Source organism: Schistocerca serialis, chromosome 5 (assembly GCF_023864345.2).
Source record: "Schistocerca serialis cubense isolate TAMUIC-IGC-003099 chromosome 5, iqSchSeri2.2, whole genome shotgun sequence".
In the NCBI taxonomy this organism is placed as follows: Eukaryota; Metazoa; Arthropoda; class Insecta; order Orthoptera; family Acrididae; genus Schistocerca; species Schistocerca serialis.
The window spans coordinates 503,266,431-503,288,551 of NC_064642.1; the positions used below are offsets into that span (position 1 = coordinate 503,266,431).

Below are 22,121 nucleotides of genomic sequence, written 5' to 3' on the forward strand. Positions count from 1 at the left end.
GTGATTTATTTATTTTCAACCCATTCAACTTCTTCACAACCCCAGGGATGTCTATCACTATGTCCTCCATATGGGAATCTGTACGAGACTCAAATGGCAGTATGTTTGTCCGATCGTCCTGCGTGAAAGATTTCTCAAATGCTAAATTTAAAATTTCAGCTTTCGTTTTGCTGTCTTACATTGCCAGGCCAGACTAATCAGTGAGTGACTGGATGGAAGCCTTCCACCCGCTTACCGATTTTACGTAAGACCAGAATTTCCTTGGGTTTTCAGCAAGATCTTTTGCTAAGGTATGACGGTGGTAGAGGTTGTTTGCTTTGACATCGCTCTTTTTACAGCAGCACGAATCTCTACTAACTTTTGCCTGTCCTCATTCTCCTGATCTTTCTTGTACCGCGAATGCAACTGTCTTTGCTTCCTGAGCATTCTCCGAATTGTGCTGTTAAACCACGGTGGGTCTTTGCCATCCGTAACCCACTTTTTCGGCACATACTTGTCAAATGTGTGATTTACAATGTGTTTAAAATTTGCCCATAATTCTTCCACATCCATCGTACCAGAAGTAAATGAAGTCAATTCATTTACTAAGTGGGATGCTAACAACTGCTTATCTGCTCTTTCTAGTAAGAATACTCTCCTAGCCTTCTTGACTGACTTTTTAACTTTTGTAACCATAGTCATAATGACAACATCATGGTCACTAATCCCTGTCTCAACACTGACACTGTCGGTGAGGTCTGGCCTGTTTGTGGCTACCAGATCTAAAATATTTCCATTATGCATTGGCTGTCGATTTAGCTGCTCAAAACACTTTTCAGATAATGTGTTCAAAAGTAATTCACATGACGGCTTGTCTGTACCACCTGTAATGAATCCATAGACATCCCAGTCTATACTAGGTAGGTTGAACTCGCCTCCAACTAATATAGCATGATCCAGGTACTTGTGCGATACAGAGTTTAGACTCCCTTTGAATGATTCTAGAACTGTCACGGTGGAACCTGGTGGCCGGTAATAACACCCAACAATTAACTTTATTTCTCCTACCCCTGTTAAACGTGTCTAGATAACTTCACAATCACACACTACTTCGACCTCAGTAGAGACAATATTTTTGTCAACTGCAATGAAGACACCGCCTCCTATGGAGTCTAATCTGTCTTTCCGATACACGTTCCAACCCTCACTAAATATTTCGGAAGTTCCTATCTCAGGGTTCAGCCAGGTCTCAGTCCCAAGAATAATTTGCATGCCACATGCTTCCTGGAGGGCAGTAAATTCAGGAACTGGCTCATACTCCCGTAATAGACCTAGATGCAAGACCGATCCCACACATACTGCTACCACTACCTACTCCAGCCCAGTCGCTAACATCACCTACCCCATCAAAGGTAGGGCTACCTGTGAAGCCAGTCATGTGATTTACAGGCTAAGCTGCAACCAATGTGCTGCATTCTATGTAGGCATGACAACCAACAAGCTGTCTGTCAACATGAATGGCCACCGACAAACTGTGGCCAAAAAACAAGTCGACCATCATGTTGCTGAATACACTGCCGAACATGATATCCCTCATCTCAATGACTGATTCACAGTCCGTGCCATATGGATCCTTCCCACAAACACCAGATTTTCTGAATTGTGCAGTAGGGAACTTTCCCTGCAATACATCTTACTTTCCCGTAGCCCTCGTGGCCTCAACCTTCGTTAGTTACTGTCCTCACCCATCTAGCCCCTTCCCTGTTCCCATTCCAGCACTGCACAGCTGTCATTTCACCGCTACATCCAGTCTTTTAGTTTCTTTTTATTTCTCTCCTCTCTGCTACTTACCCCCCCCCCCCCCCCCCCAACAATCTTCTCTTCTGCCCTCCATCTAAACTGCAGCAGCACTTCACTGTCCGCCACCCCCACCATACTATCCCTCCCCCGCCCCACCCCAGCCTCCTCCTTACCCCCACCCAGTCACCACTCCCATCATGCACTCGTGCTGCTGCTTGCATTGTGGTTTCAGTTGTCTGAGACTGCAGACATGTGTGCAAGTTGTGTCTGCGTGAGTGAGTGTGTGCATGTGTGTCTATTGCTGACAAAGGCCTTAATGGCCGAAAGCTAAATTAGTGTGAATCTTTTTGTTGTAGTTATCATGATTCAGCATCTCTGCTAATTGGTGAGTAGCAATTTCCCTTCTCTAATACTGTTACATTCCATCCTGGATTTTCCATTGTTTCATTTTGGCCTCATGGCTTTTCTTCAATCTAACCCTGTGTTGTTTTCCTTTGTTACTACTTTCCTTTGTATCACTATACTCAATGGCTATCAATCTTTCTTTTCATTCCTGTGTTTCTCTTGTTGCCTTACAAACTGCACTGCATGCTCTGCTTATGAGCCACACTGTATCAACCATGTCAGCCGCACACAACAGACAGCCTCAAGACCATGCTGATTGTTGGTGTAGCATCTTATGTCCCACATTACTCCCGCTAATATAATTAATTCTATACTAACTCTATCTCATCCAGTCACATTGTCGTCCCCCTTCTTCATGCATATATGCCCTCATACCTGCTACCCACAGTAATATATATACATTTATGAATTATTAGTTATTCTCTACTTTGATCATTGTAGTTTCTCGTCAATTTCGTGAGTTTTTGCCTTCCACTATCATTGTCTTCCTCAGATTTCATATCGTTTTTTCCCCTTATGCATCCATTTCGTCCTTTTCGTGATTTTTCGCAGGTATTTGGTTGTATTTTTGCATAATTTTTTGGACGTAATTCTACTTGTTTATGTAATTTCTCGCATTTTTTTACACCACCATGGATCCTGGCTCATTCCATCTGCGTCAGTACAGAAAAGTTTCCTTATCCCTAGCCATATCCCTATCCCACATACTGTTCCTGCATTGTTGCTTGTCTCTCGAAATCCTCCCAATGGCCTTACCATCAAATTACCCATCTCTGGTTGCCACCCCTCCTTCCACAATGACCTCCACCTGTCCAAATTTTGCCAGTCCTTAGCCCTCACCAACATAGTCCTGCAAAACCATATCAGCCAAACCCAATCCTCCTTGCAGTAATTTCTCTCCATACGCAAAATTCTCCTGCTATGTAATCCCAAATACCTGGAACCCATAATACACACCGAAACTCTTGGCCTGCAGGAGCTTGAGCAACATGCACAACACCACCTCAAAAAGCTCTCCATCCTTCTCACTTCCTATACCCACTCCACCACCACTACAACAACCTCCAAACCTCCCCCATGTCCCCAATAGCTGAAAACCCTGTCTCGTAGACCTACTACACTCACCCCACCCTCCAAATCTCCCTCCCACCTCCACACAGAACCCAGAACCTAAACAGATCCACAACACGGTCATGAACCTTTCCTCCAGAAGCCTTAGTCCCACAGAAATATAAATCCTTTCCAAAGGCCTCACCTTTTGCCTCACTCCCAAATTCAATCATGCAGAACTTGTTGAAGACCTTCTGTCCTTCTCCCAGGAGTCCCAGTCCCTACAGTTGAAACACTTTTTCGCCCCCAACCCGACCAATCAGACTCAACCAAATACCAATACTGAACCTCGCCTAACACAGTTCACTCCTCTATCCAATCGTGATCCACCCTCACTGCCTCCAAACCACCCACTGTTAACTATCCAGAATTTCTTAACCTCGAACCTTGCCTCACCATCATTCCCAAAATCCCTCAACATGCAAACTAACCTTACATCTGCAGTAAGAGCCGCAGTCAACCATCTAAAAACTGATCCTGACCTTATAATCCTACCTGCAGACAAAGGCTCCACCGCAATTGTTTTGAACCGCAAGGATTACCTGGTGGAGGGACTCTGTCAGCTGTCAGATACTTCCACCTACAAAACTTGTCATAGTGACCCCATTCCAGTAATCCAGCAGGATCTCCAGTCACTACTCAAATCATTAGGCCCATCCCAGAACCTCTCCCCAGAGTCCATCTCTCTACTTACCCCTACCACTAAAGGAATCCTTCCTAGAAACCCAGATTCACTGATGACATCTTTGCTATCTGGACTGAAGGTGAGGACACCCTATCCACATTCCTCAAGAACATCAGCAACTTCTCCCCCATTTGCTTCACCTGGTCCTACTCAACCCAACAAGCCACCTTCCTAGATGTTGACCTCCACCTCAGAGATGGCTACATTAGTACCTCCATCAATATCAAACCTACTAACCACCAGCAATACCTCCACTTCAACAGTTGCCACCAGTTCCACACCAAGAAGTCCCTTCCGTACAGCCTAGCCACCTATGGTCATTGCATCTACAGTGACAAGCAGTCCCTCTAAAAATATACCGAGGGTCTGACTGAAGCCTTCACTGACCATAATTATCCTCCCAACCTTATACAAAAACAAATCTCCCATGCCTTATCTTCCCAGTCTCCCACGACCTCCCAAAGTCCCACAGTCCAGCCACAGAGGAGCATTCCCCTCGTAACTCAGTACCATCTGCAACTGGAGCAACTGAATTACATTCTCTGCCAGGGTTTTGATTACATCTCATTGTGCCCTTTTAACAGACCTCTTCCTAAAATTTCCACAGTCTATAAGTTGTCTTACTCCTTCGTCCACATGGTGACTTCAGGAACTACAGGAGATTCAAATCTATAGTCCGAGGTCGTTAACAAGTCTGGTACTTAACACATATCAATGGCTGCATTGTTGTCTTCGTGAAGTCTAGAGGCTCATACCCATGTAATAGACTTAGATGCAAGACCTAGTAATGGATATTTTTTTAGTGTTTCAAGTACATGTATTTTGCTAATTGAAGTAACTCATTATTACGATACAAAATTATTAAAATAACTATTATCTGTAAAAAAATGGTTAAAACAACATTTTTCTTACACAATACACAGAAAATGAACAAAATTTCTGCACATAATATGCACCATGAGAAAAACCAATATGAAACTAAATTCAGCAAGATTTTCTACAAACATTCAGATTGATCATCATCATCATCATCATCATCATTTAAGACTGATTATGCCTTTCAGTGTTCAGTCTGGAGCATAGTCCCCCTTATAAAATTCCTCCATGATCCCCTATTCAGTGCTAACATTGGTGCAAGTAAGGCTAGCAACATGCTTCCCTGGTACTTTAAATATGATGCTGGCAACAATCAGAGCAAAATTCAGATTGATATAAGATATATTTCAGTTGAGTAAATACTAGTGACTGCAGCTTGATTGTGTTGTTTCTCAAGTGGAGATTTCAATTTTATTTATTCAACAGAACTATATCTGAAAATCTTCTCACAAAGGTCTTCCAATGTCAGAAGTCATATCTGCTGCTTCACTATATCTGTGCCATTGAGCCCTTTGGGATCAGTGGTTGAACAACTTTCTTATAGAGTGGATACCAGACATCTTGCAGAGGTCTTGTGAAATATCTTGGAATTCTTAAAATAACTTCCCAGCACATTTACTCCTTTATGGGTTTTTTTGTTTTGTTTTGATAATAAAAATCAGTTGCATCTCAATTTTGAGTGGTAAAACACAGTACTAGTCACAAAAATTATGTCCATATAGGTTTTGTCTCCAAGTCTAGGGGTTAGAAAGATGTTATTCACTGTTGTCAAAAGTAATCAACAATGTTCCATGTAAAATAAAACAAGATTTTGGGAATTGCTTTCCACTACATGACAAGTACTAGTGTACTGGAAATAAACATCTGTATTTACAGATGTGAGTAAATATTTTCTTTGAAACATATCATTGTAATCAAGTAATTATTAAGGAGACAAGTGGCAGCTGTTTAATATAATTGAGGAAGCAGCATCTTATTTACCTAAGAAACAACTTTCTTTTAAATTTTCTAGGTTAAATTTAGCTCGCATAACCAAAAACAGTATTCTGCAGTTTAGTAATAATTTGTTATGAATGGAATCTGCTGATTAATTTTTTATGATTTACTTCTCTTTTTTTAATGTATACCTCAACTTGCTCTCCATCCCTGAAGGTTCTCCTTCTTGATGGAATCTGTGGAGCATAGTGAACAAATAAGTATATGTAATCCCCTCCCAGCTTCAATCTCTGCTAGTTCCTGTACCCCATTCGCTCCTCCTCCTATTTCCTCTCTTCTTCTCATCCCATTTCAGCTCCTGCTCCACTCAGCCCATCCCCCACACCCACCCTGTCCCTCTTGCACACAACATTGGTCCTTTTTTTTCATCTGTCTCCTACCTTCGAACCTTTTCTATCCATTTTTGTTTCTGTTACTGTGTGTTCTTTCCTTGGTACTCTGCCCCTTTTTCCCTATGTTTTTCCAGCAAACCTTACCCTTTTTTTTTTTACTGCCCATCCCACCTGAACTTGCTTCACACTCCAGTCAGTCTCAGATCAGGAGACTGAATTTTCTGTTTGTGTGAGAGAGGGGTTTTGTTAGTCAACAATGAAATTTATAGTTCAATTTTGCCACATTTTTTTACATGCCTGTTCATTGGCCAGCACCTTTAAAAAAATCATTTAAATATGAATTCACAGTAGAAAAAGAGAGGATAAACCTTCACATTTTGTTAAGATTTAGTTTCAAATTTTGTGATAAATAATATATCATAAGAAGTTAGTGATTTCTGAAATTTTGGAAGAATCTAATTGCCAGTTGCTGCAATATGAACATTCATCACTGGGCTTGAGAATACTGACATAAATGTGTTAATTATATTTAGTAAGTTAAAATTCTGTACTGTGCTGTGATGCATACCTTTAGGAACATTGGTATCAAGCACAACTGATAAACATGCCTACTTTTTTAATTTAAAGCTCATTTATGAGTATGTCCTTCTGACAATCCTTCTACATTTGGAAATACAGTTTTCAGCCCTTCAAACAATTCCATTTCCATTTAATAACTCAAAAAAGTTTGTATAGTTAATTACCTGAAATAAGAAGACAGAGAGGAATGGGGAAAATCATTTGAGGATAAGGAAAGTTGGTCTTAATTGTAGTAGAGATACAATGGACAGGAAAGGAGAAGTAACAAAAATGATCTTATAATACCTTATATTTGAATTCCAAAGTACTAATAACAATAAGCTGCCAGCATTTCATAATTGCATACACCCACCAAACAGCAAAGTAAAAATGGAGACAGATCTTAGATAATATTAATAGGCTGTGGCACTTGGCCATTTCATCTGATGCTGATAGAGACCATTAATGGCAGGACTGATGAGCAAAACACGATACCTGATTTACTCTATAAAGTTGGTCATACAGTAGACCACAGATAGACAGTATGTTTGAATGAAGCCTCTACTAATTATCTATCAGCAGTGTAATGATAACAACACTGGCTAGCATTCTTGCTATAATACTGTTATTTTCTGACGATTATTAATTTTGACTTTTACTTCTGGTTGTGAAATGGTTACAGTTGGTTCTGTTACTTCATATCCTAACAACAACCTGGTACAAATAGTGGCACTTAATGTATTCTTACCCAACATCTGTTATGAACTCAGTGGTGCAAAAGCAGTCTTGTTGTCCGCAACAGGCTTATACTCAGCAACTGCTGCCTACATTACAAGCTCAGTGATTGTGCCTGCTTGGCACAATGGATAGGTTGGAGATGAGAGGTAAAACTGAAAAAGTATTCTTGAAACATAGACAAAAATGAAATATAATGCTGGAGAACTATTTAAAAGTTTGAAGTGAGGAAGCAGTGCAAAAAATAAGACAAGGCAGGAGGGGTGATAAAGGCAAAGAGTGTAAGAAATTATCAAACAATAAGCATAAAGTTTCTATACACTATTTTCTTAACTTTTCCTCTGTTTTACATTCTACACCTATACCGCTGTCTACATGCATACTCTGAAGACCTCTATGAGGTGTATTCCAGAGGGGACTTACCAAAGCATGGTTTCCTGTGTGCATCTATAATTAGTCTAATCTTGGCTTCACAATCCCTATTGTAGTGATATGTAGGGAGCTATTGTGTACTCTTACATTCTTTATTCACTATTGGTATTCTGTCTCTTATTGTCAGTTTTTAAAGTAATAAACCCTTCAGTAGATTTGGATCTTTCCCTTATGTTTCTCTCTGTCAAAAGAACTACCTCCCTAATTGTTGTCATTTGTATGTACATCTGATGTAATCCAATTGTTACTGCTACATGTAGTGCTAATTTTCAGTTCAGTCATTTTTATTTTGCATATGTCCTTTGTATAGTATCATGCACCATTATATTTTATTTCAACTACAGACTCATCCTGATGTTATATGTGCAGCTAAAGCTGCTCTTGATGAATTTGGTGCTGGACTTGCTTCAGTTCGTTTTATATCTGGAACTCATTGTTTACACAAGGTAAGTATTTTGGTCTTCACTTACAGAAAAAATCCTTGATGAAAAGATTATCTGTTATATTAAAGGTACCTGCATCTGTTTCCACAGGAACTTGAAGCAAAACTTGCAAAGTTTCATTGTAGGGAATCTGCTTTGCTCTACATAAATTGTTTTAGTGCAAATGCTGGATTTTTTGAAGCCCTTCTTAAGGATAAAGATGCTGTTTTTTATGATGAGTTAAGTCATCCTTCTACTCTTCAAGGAATACGCCTTTGCTGTGCTCAGAAGTGTGCTTTTAAACATAATGATATGGCAGGTATTTGAGACACATGTCTTACTTCATTGCATAAACTTAGTTTCACATCTTGTATTATTTGTAGTATTTGTTATTGGTAGTGAGAGTATTTTCTTCCACATAAGGTTACTGGGGCAATGTTGCATTACATAGGTCACTGACACTAAAAACATGATAAATATTTGGATCTATTTCTTCCTCAACAAATAACAAGAGAGAATGTATGGATGAAAGGTGGGGAGGTAAACAGCTGTGGTAGCTGAAATGCAAATGATAGTGCTTTTAGAACGCAAGAGTAAAAGAACTGACCTCAAGTTAAGAACTGATTAAATAGGAAACTCTTAAAAATTGGTGAATAGCATTTGGAGAGACGATATTGGTAAATAATGCTTTCTGAGCATATTACAGCTGTCATGTCATGTTTCATTTGATCTCATCTCTCAACAGCAGTGAATTGTCTACTTTTAGCATAAAAGTCCACTATTTTTTTTAGTTTTTTACACAACTTTGTTAGTACAGTCAACCTCAATAGCTGAAAATATCTCCCAAAGCTCCAGGGAATCAGTAAATTTTATTCCAGTTTTTCTTCTTATAATGTAAAATCGTTTTTGTGTGTGTTAGTTGCTTAAGTTCTTCAATGAAACTTCTACAGTGAGGTGAAAAAAGTCTTGGGATACCTCCTAATATCATGTTGGACTCCTTTTTCATGCCATAGAGCAGCAACTCAATGTAGCAAGGACTCTATAAGTCACTAAAAGTCCCCTGCAGAAATATTGATGTGTGCTGTCTCTACAGCCATCTATAATTGCAAAAATTTTGACAGTGCAGGATTTTGTGCATGAACTGACTTCTCAGTTATGTCCCATAAACGTTTGCTGGCATTCATGTTGAGTGATCTGGGTGACCAAATCATTCACAAATTATCCAGAATGTTCTTCAAACTAATCATGAACAACTGGGGCCAGGTGACATAGTGCATTGACAGCCACAAAAATTCCATCCTTGTTGGGAACACAAAGACCATGAATGTCTGAAAATGATCTCCAAGTAGCCAAACAGAATCATTTCCAGTCAATGATTGGTTCAGTTAGACCAAATGACCTAGTCCATTCTATGTAACCACAGCTCACACGATTATGGGGCCACCACCCACTTGCACAGTGCTTTGTTGACATCTTGCATCCATGGCTTCATAGGATCTGAACACTTGAATCCTACCATCAACTCTTACCAACTACAAACAGGACTCATCTAACCAGGCCACAATTTTCCTGTTATCTAGGGTCCAACTAACATGGTAATGAGCCCAGGAAAGGCACTGCAGGTAGTGTTGTTTGTCTGCTGCTATAGCCCATTAATGTCAAATTTTCCCATACTGTCCTAATGGATACATTTGTCATGCATCCCATATTGATTTCAGTGGATATTTCCCACACTGTTGCTTGTCTATTAGCACTTACAACTCAATGCAGACATTGCTGCTCTTGGTCATTAAGCGAAGGCTATCAGCCACTCTGTTGTCTATGGTAAGAGCTAATACCTGAAATTTGATATTCGTGGCACATACTTCCCAATGTGGTTCTCAGAATATTGAATTCCCTAACCATTCCAAAATAGAATGTCCCACACACGTAGCTCCATCTACCATTCAGCATTCAAAGTCTATTAATTCCTGTCATGTGGCCATAATCATGTCAGAAGCTTTTTCACATGAATCACATGAGTACAAATGACAGCTCCCTCAATTAACTGATCTTTTGTATTTTGTATATGTGATTCTTCCACCATCTTTACATGTGCATATTGCTACCCCATGACTTTTGTCACCTCTTTGCAATCCTTGTAGTGTAGCATGACTAGAAATTAAAAAGAATCATCAAGCTTTAAACAAAGTTAGTTTTTTAATGTCCAGTAATACATTACACCAGCGATGTTGCAGCACCTACTGCAAATATTGCTTGATGACAAGAGAAGAGTTAGTTGGTGTTTGTGAGTAGCTGGAAATCATCATGAGTGCTGTCAACAGCTGCAACATGCTATAAATTAGTCTGCTTGAAGGGCACTCAAGAGACATGTGTGAAAGATACCAAAGGTACCTCTAATTCTATCCTGTCCCTTGGGTACTGTCACCCCTGTAGGAAATAAAGGACTTCTTGCCACTTGCAACTTAACTCTGAGTGATGTGTCAGTGTTAGGTCTTGGAGGGATCCTGCATAGTGGTTGCACGGACTAGAGAGAATGCATGGTGATCTACCCATTCCCATAATCAACATGTTAGAAGTGCTGTCTCCCTTTGAAAATTAAACTGAGTCAATGCAGTACACTTCACTGTGTCTGGGGAGAGTAAGTGCAGAGGGTATGGTTCACATAATCTTGGCATTTCAGACAGACAGTGAATAATGTTATCCCTTACCGAAATGGCAGCAAGAGACAAGAAGGACCACCATGTAAACTAAGAGTGTGCTCCTAAAGGCCTCATCCAACCTGTAAGTGATATTCCTCCAGCCACTGAGTGAACAGAATGCAACCAGATGTAGAATGTGGCACATGCTGTAAGAAACAATACATGTCACCTGTGCCCTAGTTTAATATTTAAATCATACAACTGTATGGCAGAAAATGTTGAGATCAGACTTGCACATGGAATTTCAATGTAACTCACAGTCAGCATTATCCCCAGAACTGATCAGGCACCATGCTCTGAGTTGAGTGGTAGGTTTTAATTAGATACTTCAAACGTTCTGCAACAAGCAAAACACCATATGATTGAGAACTATAGTGTCAGTAGTGAGCTACACAGAAGAGGGTGCTATCCACATAGCTGAAAGTGTGTAAAATGCACAAATGTTATTTAAATGAGATGATTTTCCAACAGTCCAGATAATGATAGCCATAGGAGATCTTGAAGTATTAGTGTAGGACTCAAAGAAATGACCTACCAGGAATGAGATGATTATAAAATTTTAGTGATCAACTTCCAAAGCATTCACAACAAAGTTCCAGACTTTAGTTCTAAAAACAATGAAAACCATATTAAACTAAGTAAAGAAATTGGGCTAAAACCCAAAACTGACAGTAATGAGATTCTTTGGGCAAATATAATGTACACCAAAAGGATATTCTAATGGAAAATCAAGGTATTATATATTTTTTTGCAGTTGACAAGAAACACAAATACATTGAGACATAAACTGAAGTCGTGCATGAAATTGACATAACTCAGTATCAAGGATGGGAACAAACTTAAATCAGGTCGTTCTCAGTATCAAGGTTGGGAACAAACTGTCAACCATGAAATGCACCCTGGGATGAATCCAAAAACTTCATAGAAAACCGCAGCTTGTAATTACATATGTTCTGCATTCATACTGTATTTGTTGGATAAGATTTTTATCATCAAACAGTAGATTGGCATGATTAAGTTTTGTAGGTGGTCAGTGTGGCAAGCCACCCTAGAAAATAATATGTCCATACTCTGCACACCACTGTGAAGTGCATGGCAGAGGGTACTTTCCATTGTACCAGTTATTATGGCTTCTTCCCATTTCATTCACCTAAGGAGCACAGGATAATGACTGCTTAAATGTCTCTCTGTGTGCTGTTACTAACTCAGTCTTATCATCATGATTCCTATAGAAGTGATATGTAGGGGGATCTAATATGTTCCTAGACTTGTCATTTAAGTCTTGTTCTTGAAACTTTGTAATTAGGCTTTCAAGTGTCTGCCAGTTCTGTTTCTTTCAGCACCTCTGCAACATTCTCCCATGGGTCAAACAAACCTGAAACCATTTGTGCTACCCTTCCAGAATGAAATTTCCACTCTGCAGTAGAGTGTGCTGATACAAAACTTTGTGGCAGATTAAAAATGTATGTCAAGCTGAGACTTTGCCTTGAGCAGGCAAGTGCTCTACCACCTTAACCACCCAGGCATGACTCATGATCCATCCTCACAGCTTCACTTCCACCAGTAATTCATCTCCTGCTTTCCAAACGTTACTAGAGCTCCCCTGCGAAACTTAAAAGACTAGCACTCTTGGAAGAAAGGATACTGCAGAGACGCGGCTGTGTCTAAGCCGCATCTCCACAATATATGTTCTTGCATGAGTGCTAGTCTTGCAAGTTTCGCAGGAGAGCTTCCGTGAAGTTAGAAAAGTAGGAGATGAAGTACTGGCAGAAGTGAAGCTGTGAGGATTAATCAGAGTCATGCTTGGGTGTCTCAGTCAGTAGAACACTTGTCTGCAAAAGGCAAAGGTCCCAAGTTTGATTCTAGGTCCAGCACACAGTTTTAATCTGTCAAGAAGTTTTGTGCTGCCCTTTTCTACATACGTGCAATATCCCCTGTTAGTCCCCTTTGGTGTGAGGCCCACACACATGAGCAGTACCCTAGGATGTGTTGCACAAGTGTCTTGTAAACAATCCTCTTTGTAGACTGATTGCATTTCCCTAGTACTGAACCTTGCCACCTGCTTTACCAATGACTGAGTCTATGTGATCATTCAATGTAGACAAAAGATACCATGAGTGGTGACAAAAGTTCTCAGCCCACCTAATAAAAGTTATCAGTAGTCCAAATTTAGATGGCTATTTTTTAACATAGTCACTTTTAGAACCACACACTTTTACTGCTGATGCTGCAAGTCCATTATGCTCTTCTTGTTGAATCTTTTGCCATTATATCATCAACTGATCAAAAATGGATTCCGGTTAGATGTTTCTTGAACTTAGGGAAGACATGAAAGAAGGGGCCAAATTGGGCGAATAAGTTGGCTGCAGAAGCAATTCAGAGCCACAGGACTCGATGACAGACATCACAATGGCAGCAATTTAGTATTCAGTCATATGCCAGTCCAACATGGTGATCTCCTGGATTGCAGTGACTTTTCCTCCAAACTGGCCATTACTGGTCTTCCACAGCAAGGTGCATCTTGGACAGAGGTATTTCGATGCTTGAATTCCATCACCCACTTTTTCACAGCAGAATAAGGAGGAAAATCCTCCTCTAATGTTCCCAGCATGTCATTATGGATCTCCTGTGCATTCTTTCCCTTTTTCAGTAGGTATTGAGTGAGAACATGCTTCCACACATTTCTGAACTTTTAAAGGAGGTTGCCAATTTTTCCATCACTTTGAAATTTTGTCAAGCCCCAGCTGAATTATTGTCCAGCTTTTATTGGAAAGTATTTCATTCTAGACAACTGCAGCTTCTTTGGAAAGCTTAAGCTTACTATTAAGCCATGAATGGGCATGACGTTTTTCATAACATGATCTGGTGTATGATGTACTTTGTACACTTGTAAAGAACAGCTGTCTTTATGTTACCGAGGTAAACATATATGAGCAAAATCACATTTTAATCTTAGTTCAATTAAACAATGATTAAATAAACTTACATTATATGAGCTAAAGCACTCTTTAATTAAACAATAATGAAATAAACTTTCATTATATGAATCTGTTGCCAAAGACATGTGTTATCACTCAGTAATGACCCACCCTAAGCATTAAACAGTGCAGCTGTATCAGATCCAAGCCAACCACTTATTTGATTACTAATTATCTCATAGACAACTGCCTCATTGTGAGACTGGCTGCTGGCTCATAATCTGGGTCATTTTCTTGCACAGATTGTAAATACCTAACTCACTGTTTATTTTATATTACTGCTGCTCACTTGAACTTATGATGGCATAATTTATCATTGTGTTAGCTGAAGCAGTAATGAAGGAATTGGTATGAGCTCACAATTGTGAAACATTAATGGAATGGTGAAAAATAATGTTTGCGGTTGTCATACTTTGTACATAGGCATACCTGCCCAATGGTTAATATTGTCTTCAAGATCATTAATATACAACATAAACAGCAAGGCCCCCAACACACTCCCCTGGGGGACACCCAAAGTTACTTAAAGTGTTGATGACTCTATCCAAGATAACATACTACATCGTCTCTACCAAGAAATCCTCAAACCAGTCACATATTTTTCTTGATATTTCATACGATCATAGTTTACATGTCATAAATCAAGAAATACTGCATCTATCTGACAGCCTTGATCCATGGCTTTCAGGACGTCATAGAGAAAAATGCAAGTGAATCACTTAGAACAGACAGCTCAGAAGCCTACTCATGACAGAAATACATAAGAAGAACTAAGGCTATAACTTTGGAGAATCCATACTCGAGATAACAGAACAGTTCATGATGATGTAAGGGACTCACCATAGTATAAAGTCAATGTAAAGAAACTTCTAAAAACCAGTGATTATTGCACAATAGGTGTAACATAAAGCCTAAGGATATACACAGCATGCAAAAAATTGAAGCACCCCTATGGAGAGAAGGAAATGAAATGAAACTCCATGGGTTGTGTGGGTATGTGATGTTATGTAAGTCATTAGAAAACAAGTCAAATTCACAAAGAACTTTCCAGTATGAACTCACTGGCAGTATGAAGCAACCCTCGTGGCCTGGTTACAAATACTAATCCAGTTGGAAAGGTGTCATAAAGCTGTTGTACCCTCTCCTGAGGCAAGCTCCAAAAACTGCTGTAACTGGTCCTTGATATTCAGGATACTGGCACTGGGACCAAGTTGACATTCAAGCTGTTTCCATAAATGTTCTATCAGGGGCAAATCTGGGAATCTTACTTGCTACCTCAACATCACAAAGACAGTTCATAGAAACATGTGCCAAGTGTGGATGAGCACTGTCCTGTTGAGAAATGCCATCATGATACTGTCGCATGAGAGCTAACAAATAAGGATGCAGGATGTTTGTGTCTGTCACTACCAGCCATGACCTGAAGTAATACCCAATGGATCCCCAAACCAAGGCACCAGGAATAACACTTCTGTGTCTCTCCAAAACATAGGAAAAATGGGACTTTTCCTCAGTTTGCTACCATTCTTTCTGATGACCATTGTTTGGGTAGTGCAAAACAAGTGATCCATCACTTAACACAAAGCTGTGCCACTCATCAGCAGTCCATATTTCCTGGTAATGCCACCATTCCAAATTCAGCCATTAGTGCTGGGGTTTTAACAGCAACCTAAACAAAGGACATTATTTTCCTAGTCTACCTTGTTGGTAGTTCTTAAGAATGGTGTGTGATGACACAAAATATTTCAAGGAGTCCATTACTAGTTCTCAGGTGGCAGATTCAGATGTAAATGATTATGATGAGCTTGGTGCAGAATACACCAATTTTAACCTTGTAGTTGTCAGATGTGTTTGTACTGAACCCTGACTATGAGTATGCCCACCCTCAGGTTCCCTTGCTGTCTAACACTGGGCCTCTGTCACATCCAGATGTCTCAAAAATCTGGATATTGCTTGGTTCATCCAGTCAGCCAAATGGAGACTCATAATGAAACCACTTTCAAATTGTCAGTTGCTATAATAATAATGCCATGTGACTGTCAGTTGCTGATAACACTGTATCATATGAGTATGCAGTATCTCCAGGTCTTCCACAGTGATCACTCAACATACAACACTGTTCACTTCCCTTACATGCCCTATCAGACCTGGTAACAACATTAAACACAAACGACACTGGTTCACTCTGTTTCCTGTCCTACTTCTCACAGAGAATTGTAACTCTACTTATTTACATACCTGTTAGTGGTGCATATGTGTATAAAGTGACATTGATCCAACCACTGTTTTGTCAGGCAGTGTAGTCAGAGAACTTCTAAATGAAATGCATTTGGCTTTCAAAACAGTGATGTGTGGAGCCTTCTATTTCTACTGTGCAAAATCTTTTCCTCTCATAAAATCCAAGGAAAATCCAAAGAAAATGTGAAGACACTCCTGGATGACACAATAACTTAAATTGAGAAGTAGCAAGGCAAACATAGAAATGGTGAATTGTGTTTTTAAATGTTCCTTGCAAATGAAAAGAGATGAGTACAGCCCCAGTTTAATTCCTGCATCACTGCAAGGATCAGTGATGTAAAGATTGGCGTTAGTGATGTTGAGAAACAGGTGAAATCACTCCAAATGAACAAAGCACTAGTGCCAAATGGAATCATATACATAATTTGTGTCCAAGTTAGCATGTCTTTCAACCACAATATATCATAGATCCCTTGAACAGGAAACTGTGCATGGTAGTTGGAAGAAGGTATATGTCACACACTCATACAATAATGGTAGCAGAAACCGTACACAAAACAACCGGTCCATATCTTCGACATTCATCTGTTGTAGAAATATAGAACATATTCTGCATTCAAACAATGCAGGTATTGAACAGAAGGACTCTGTCCATGCTAAGCAGCAAGGATTATTAAAACATCAATTATATGAAGCCCAATTCTTACTTTTCTTACATGACATCCTTAAAACCATGGAACAAGGAGTAGAATCTAAGCATGAATGGGCACTTACTTGTTGGTGTCCACTATAAAGGAACAGCCTTGTGAAGCAATTCATGGAGAGGATGGGCCAACATGGCCACATTCAGAATGAATTTGTGACATTAGGCAATTTTCCCTAAAAATGTTTGGAGTTCTTTGACTTTAGAAGGGCGAAGCAGAGCTGTGTTAGTGGTGACATGGTGTAAAAAGGCTGTACACCATCCTGAGAGATTTCAAACCTCAAATGCACGATGGATGAGTGAAAAAAGTGGAACTTGACCAAGTTGCAATTCAACTCTGCAGTATGGAAGATCTGAATGAGGAGCATTTTGCATAAATGCTCTTCTGTGGATGCAACTGTCATGACAATGTCATCAAGATACTTGATGCACAGCAGAACAGACATGACTGACTCTTCCAGAAACTGCTGAAAAATCACATGGGCACTGACTACACTGAACGGGTGCTGATATTGATACAACCCAAAGGGCTTGTTAATCACAAGGAACCTTTTCAAATCACCATCCAACAGAACCTGTAAATAAGCTTCAGATAAATCAATTTTAGAGAAGAACTGGCTTCCCATGAGTTTGGTTAATAACTCATCCTGATGGGACAAAGTGTAGGTTCAATCATAGATTAAGCATTAATGGAAACTTTAAAGTTGTCACAGAGGGGAAACTAACCATTCAGTTTTTTAATAACCATGATTGGTATAGATCACTTACTGGACATGATAGGTTGTATCACTCCCAACAATGTCAGCCTGTCCAATTCTTATTTAACTTGATCATGCAAAGGCACTGGAATATGGTGTGTATGGAAAAAATGTGGCTACACCATAGGTTTCAAGGTAATGTGGACCATGAAATTGTGGCATAACCTAACACAATCAAGAAAAAGAGACAAATACTCAGAACACAGGACTCTAAATGTTGGTAAGGGACCTGGTTGGAAACAAGGTGCACCACATCTGCAAATAAAAAACCAAAAGCAATGAAAGTATCCAGACAAAACAAATTATTGGTGCCAGAATCGTCCACTACCAGAAAAGTTAAGGGACAAACCACAGACTTATACACAGTGGGAGCTATAAATTGCCCCAAAATTGGGATATGCTGCTTCTTGTAACCTACCAAACATCAAGTAACCAGCGACAATTCCATAGATTGCAAGTGCATGTTAAGTCTGTGACTTTAGCAATTTCATAGCTACACTTGTAATATGAGCATTTAGTCCATCACTCGTACCACATCAAACAGTTTGTTTTATTCATAAGCACTGGAGACATACAATTAACATCCACATCCATATCTACAGGCGATGGCTGGAAATGACACACAGATACGATATACCCCTTTCTCCTACAGTTGTAAATTACCTAGTGCTTAGGGCACATGGCCTGTCTTGTTGCTTGGTGCAGTATGGGAAAGATGGGAGTGCTGAACACTGCCACTGCTGTGGTCCGTGTTGTTTGCTAGACTGCTGTCCAATGTGATTCAGAGACAATGTTTGTATGGCTGCCATGTCATCCTCCCCCTGAGAAGTAATTGATGCACCATAACTAGGAACAGCAGCCATCACACTGATGTCACAATGAGTCTCAGTCTGATTACCTGCAGTATGAGATACCTCGAAATGCTAAGCAATATTCAAAACTTAATGCAAAGATGGAGTCTCACACTGTAGTGCATGTTGATGCACCACCTCAGAAGCCAACTGAATTATGGTGTCACAGGCCATAGAATCAGCATAGGAATCATTATTAAAATCAGTAACAAATGGACATTCATGACTGAGACTGTATAGTTAGGCCTTGCAAGCCCAGTAGGACTGGTGGAGCTGTTTATGACAATGCTAGAACTCAACACTTATTGCAATGACATATGTGTGCTTATGATGATAAGTGAACAAAAATTTACACATTTCGTCAAATGAGAGTGATGCAGGTTCTTGAAGAGGGACTGACTAGCACAATACCTAGAAAATCCAAGGGGAAATCCAACAAAGGAACAAAGCCTTGCACACATTAGCAGCAGTGGCACCCAAAGTGAGGAAGTGGTGTCAAATCGACTTCTCAGAAGCCTCCCAATCATAGGCTGCATCATTGTAAAGGAGAAAAGGTGGCATGTACACCAACGGTATAGAATCTTGCATAGCCAACGTGGCTGAAAAATATGTGATATCAATAGTAAGAGCCAGATATTGCTTGGGCAGAGATTTAAGCAATGCCTCCATGGACATGAGAACCAATGGAACAACCAAATAGACTGAGCACACAGAAGTGAACACCATACTCGTTGCTTCAGTGTGGGGTGGCAGTGGGGTGAGTGGACTGCTGTAGCCTGTTGTGGGATTGTGTACCACTGAGGGCTACGGCAGGGACAGAGCCTCTTTGTTGCTTCTAGGTCCCCAGTTCCATACAATACAATACAATACAGTGCTTTATAATGTCTGCCTACCAATGACAACAAAGAATTATAGATGAAATGAGTTGACTGCAATAACTTTTTAATATGCACATGAATGCACTGATAAATGAATGTTCATTTTACCATGATTCCGTATTGTACCTTGGGATGACTGTGTTACAATGCCTATCAATATTACTGTTCTCCTTTTTGAATAAACATGGTTCATTGTAGTGAGATTAGTGGTTGATGAAAGATTATAAAAAAAATTATGACATACAAGTGCAGTACAGGCAGAATTCTAGTCTGCTCCCTTAGCCAGTTTTATTAATGCTGCTCAATAGCTGACTCTCTCACAAACTTTTAGAAGTTGGACCTTGACATTTTGAAAATGCTTGAGTAGTGCTTCATACTAGAGTAGCAGTTGGTTGCACCTGAGTATGTAGGCTACTATAATTGTGCAAAATAGGAGCAAAACTGTTGAGTGTATGCTTTCCTTGTTTGGTAAGATTTATCCATTCTAATTTTGTCTATAGTTCCAGGATTTTATTGTTGAGATATGTAGTGGAGCACATGCCTTAAATGTGTATAAGAAATTGACAGTTATTAATACAACATTAAATAATAATTCCTGTCATCCTAATGTCTGCAAAGTCCTCTACTGTTAGTAAAAAGTGAAACACTCAGAAGAAGTGGTCTGCAGCATGCCACAATAAGAGGACATGTACAACAGTGGAACTATAATACATGATTTAAATGGCAGAGATGGTGTAGAGGTAGGCCCAACAGTGCCTCTTTTGTGTGGATAGACATGTCATTGTTATAGAGTGCTCTGTCAGTGTGGAGTCATCATACTAAGTGGAAACTTGTAACCAAGTGCCACTATGCACTGCCAACATTGCAAGGTGGAATATCAACATTTGAGTGGGTTCAAATGGGGCAGAATAATTGGTCTCCAGAGTGTGGATCTGTCAATGCATGACAATGTGACTCATACAAGTCATGCTGCTTCAACAGTGATGCATATGTGGAACTTGTGAAGAGATGAGGATGGACAGAACAGCTTCATCCACAGTGTTGGTGCAATGTTTGAGCATTGCAATGAGTGTGGACAAGTCTACATCGATGGTTCAACATTGTCTACTGTAGACGTGCCATTGCGTCAGCTTCCATTGATCAGAATCCACCAATGATGCAGACTGCAATGATTTCAGATGAATCCCACTTCAACTTGTTCCATGTTGATGGCCACATACGTGTTTGATGACACTGTGGTGAATGCAATCCAGCAGACTATATTGTAGAGCAGCAAATGCAATGGTTTGGAGCACCATTGCCTATAACACGGGATCTCAGCTCTGACATCTTGAGGGAAAACTGAATAGTTACTGCTATATCAGGGAGGTTTTGCAGCCCAGGGCACTGCCTATGCTGCAGGCAGTCCCACATACCATATTTCAGGAGAACAATGCCTGACAACATATGATGAGGAATGTACAAGCCTTCGTTGAAGAATGATCAGTACCACTGCTTCTCTGGCCTTTCCATTCACCTGATATATCACCCATTGAACATGTCGGGGGCACTGTCAGTTGTCAACTTATTCATACAGGTTCTCCTGCAGCCACATTTGATGCTTTGTAGATGTGCTACCAAACTGCTAGGTGCAATATTCCCCAGCAACAACTTGAGGCGATCAAGTGCCACAACATCTAGAGGTTCTGATTGCAGTTCATTGTGCCATTTCTCAATTTACACAGTTCCAGTGCATGTACACATCTGTAATGCTAATCATTTGTGTAATGTCATGTCTCTAATTTATGGAATGCATTTCATTGTGATCACATTCCTCAGTATTGGTGTTTCACTTTTTCCAAACAGTAGTCTACTTGTATTTAGAAATTTAATTGACTGGCCTCTTAAACTTGCAATGTCCAGCTAAGACAGATAGCCAGAGCAAACAGTAATCAACAGAATGTTATTGATGTTCTGATCTGGAGGTGTAGTAAGAAACAGAAAATGCATAAGAAGGAAAACTACAACTTTATTTTGTTTACAACAGTATTTCACAAAAAGTAGTAACATTTTCAAGGAGATTAGTGTTAAAGTGATATTCACAGCTGATAACTTACTGAGGCTTAAATAACAAAATGACAGTCTTAATGAATATAATAAATTGAGCATGCTTATACGGTGAAACAAAATACATGATGGAAAAAACTTTAAAGTGAGACACAGAAAGCACAAAAATACATGCTAACTGAGCAATTTCAACAGGCCCACAGTAGTGAGTCACATTCATAACAATGACATCCACTAGCCAGAGTACATATGCTGTATAGAGGAAAGAAAACAATTATTTGAAGAGGTAGAAATCCTTGTGCATAGCAAAAAAGCACAAGACTGTTTTAAATGACAAAATATAAATCACTTGAGTAGTTCCCTTAAAAGATTCATGTAAAAGTCACAATAAACTACTGTATGGTTTTTAACAGTTCAGTACTTTATAATCCAATGACATGTGAAAGCTTTATTTGTGTATCAGTGATGTGTGTGCATTGCTGATACCATAACAGGTAGTGATGTCAATGCAGTGCTGGCTCTTACCATAGGTATGTTCAAGGGCCCATACACAGCTTCTCAATAAACAGATCATGAGACCTGAGAACAGTGTGCTGTACTGGCAAACAGGACTGGACACTGTATAGAAAAGACAGGC

General features: G+C 39.7%; 1 protein-coding gene across 1 annotated transcript in view; it reads left to right on the top strand.

Annotated features, from left to right (window-relative positions):
* LOC126482031 (2-amino-3-ketobutyrate coenzyme A ligase, mitochondrial-like) overlaps positions 1 to 22,121 on the top strand; it is a 154,286-nt gene that overhangs the window by 46,704 nt on the left and 85,461 nt on the right. Inside the window, exons 4-5 of the mRNA XM_050106003.1 lie at positions 8,253 to 8,354; positions 8,442 to 8,649. Of these exons, the coding sequence (XP_049961960.1) occupies positions 8,253 to 8,354; positions 8,442 to 8,649 (310 nt within the window). The remainder of the gene's footprint in view (positions 1 to 8,252; positions 8,355 to 8,441; positions 8,650 to 22,121) is intronic.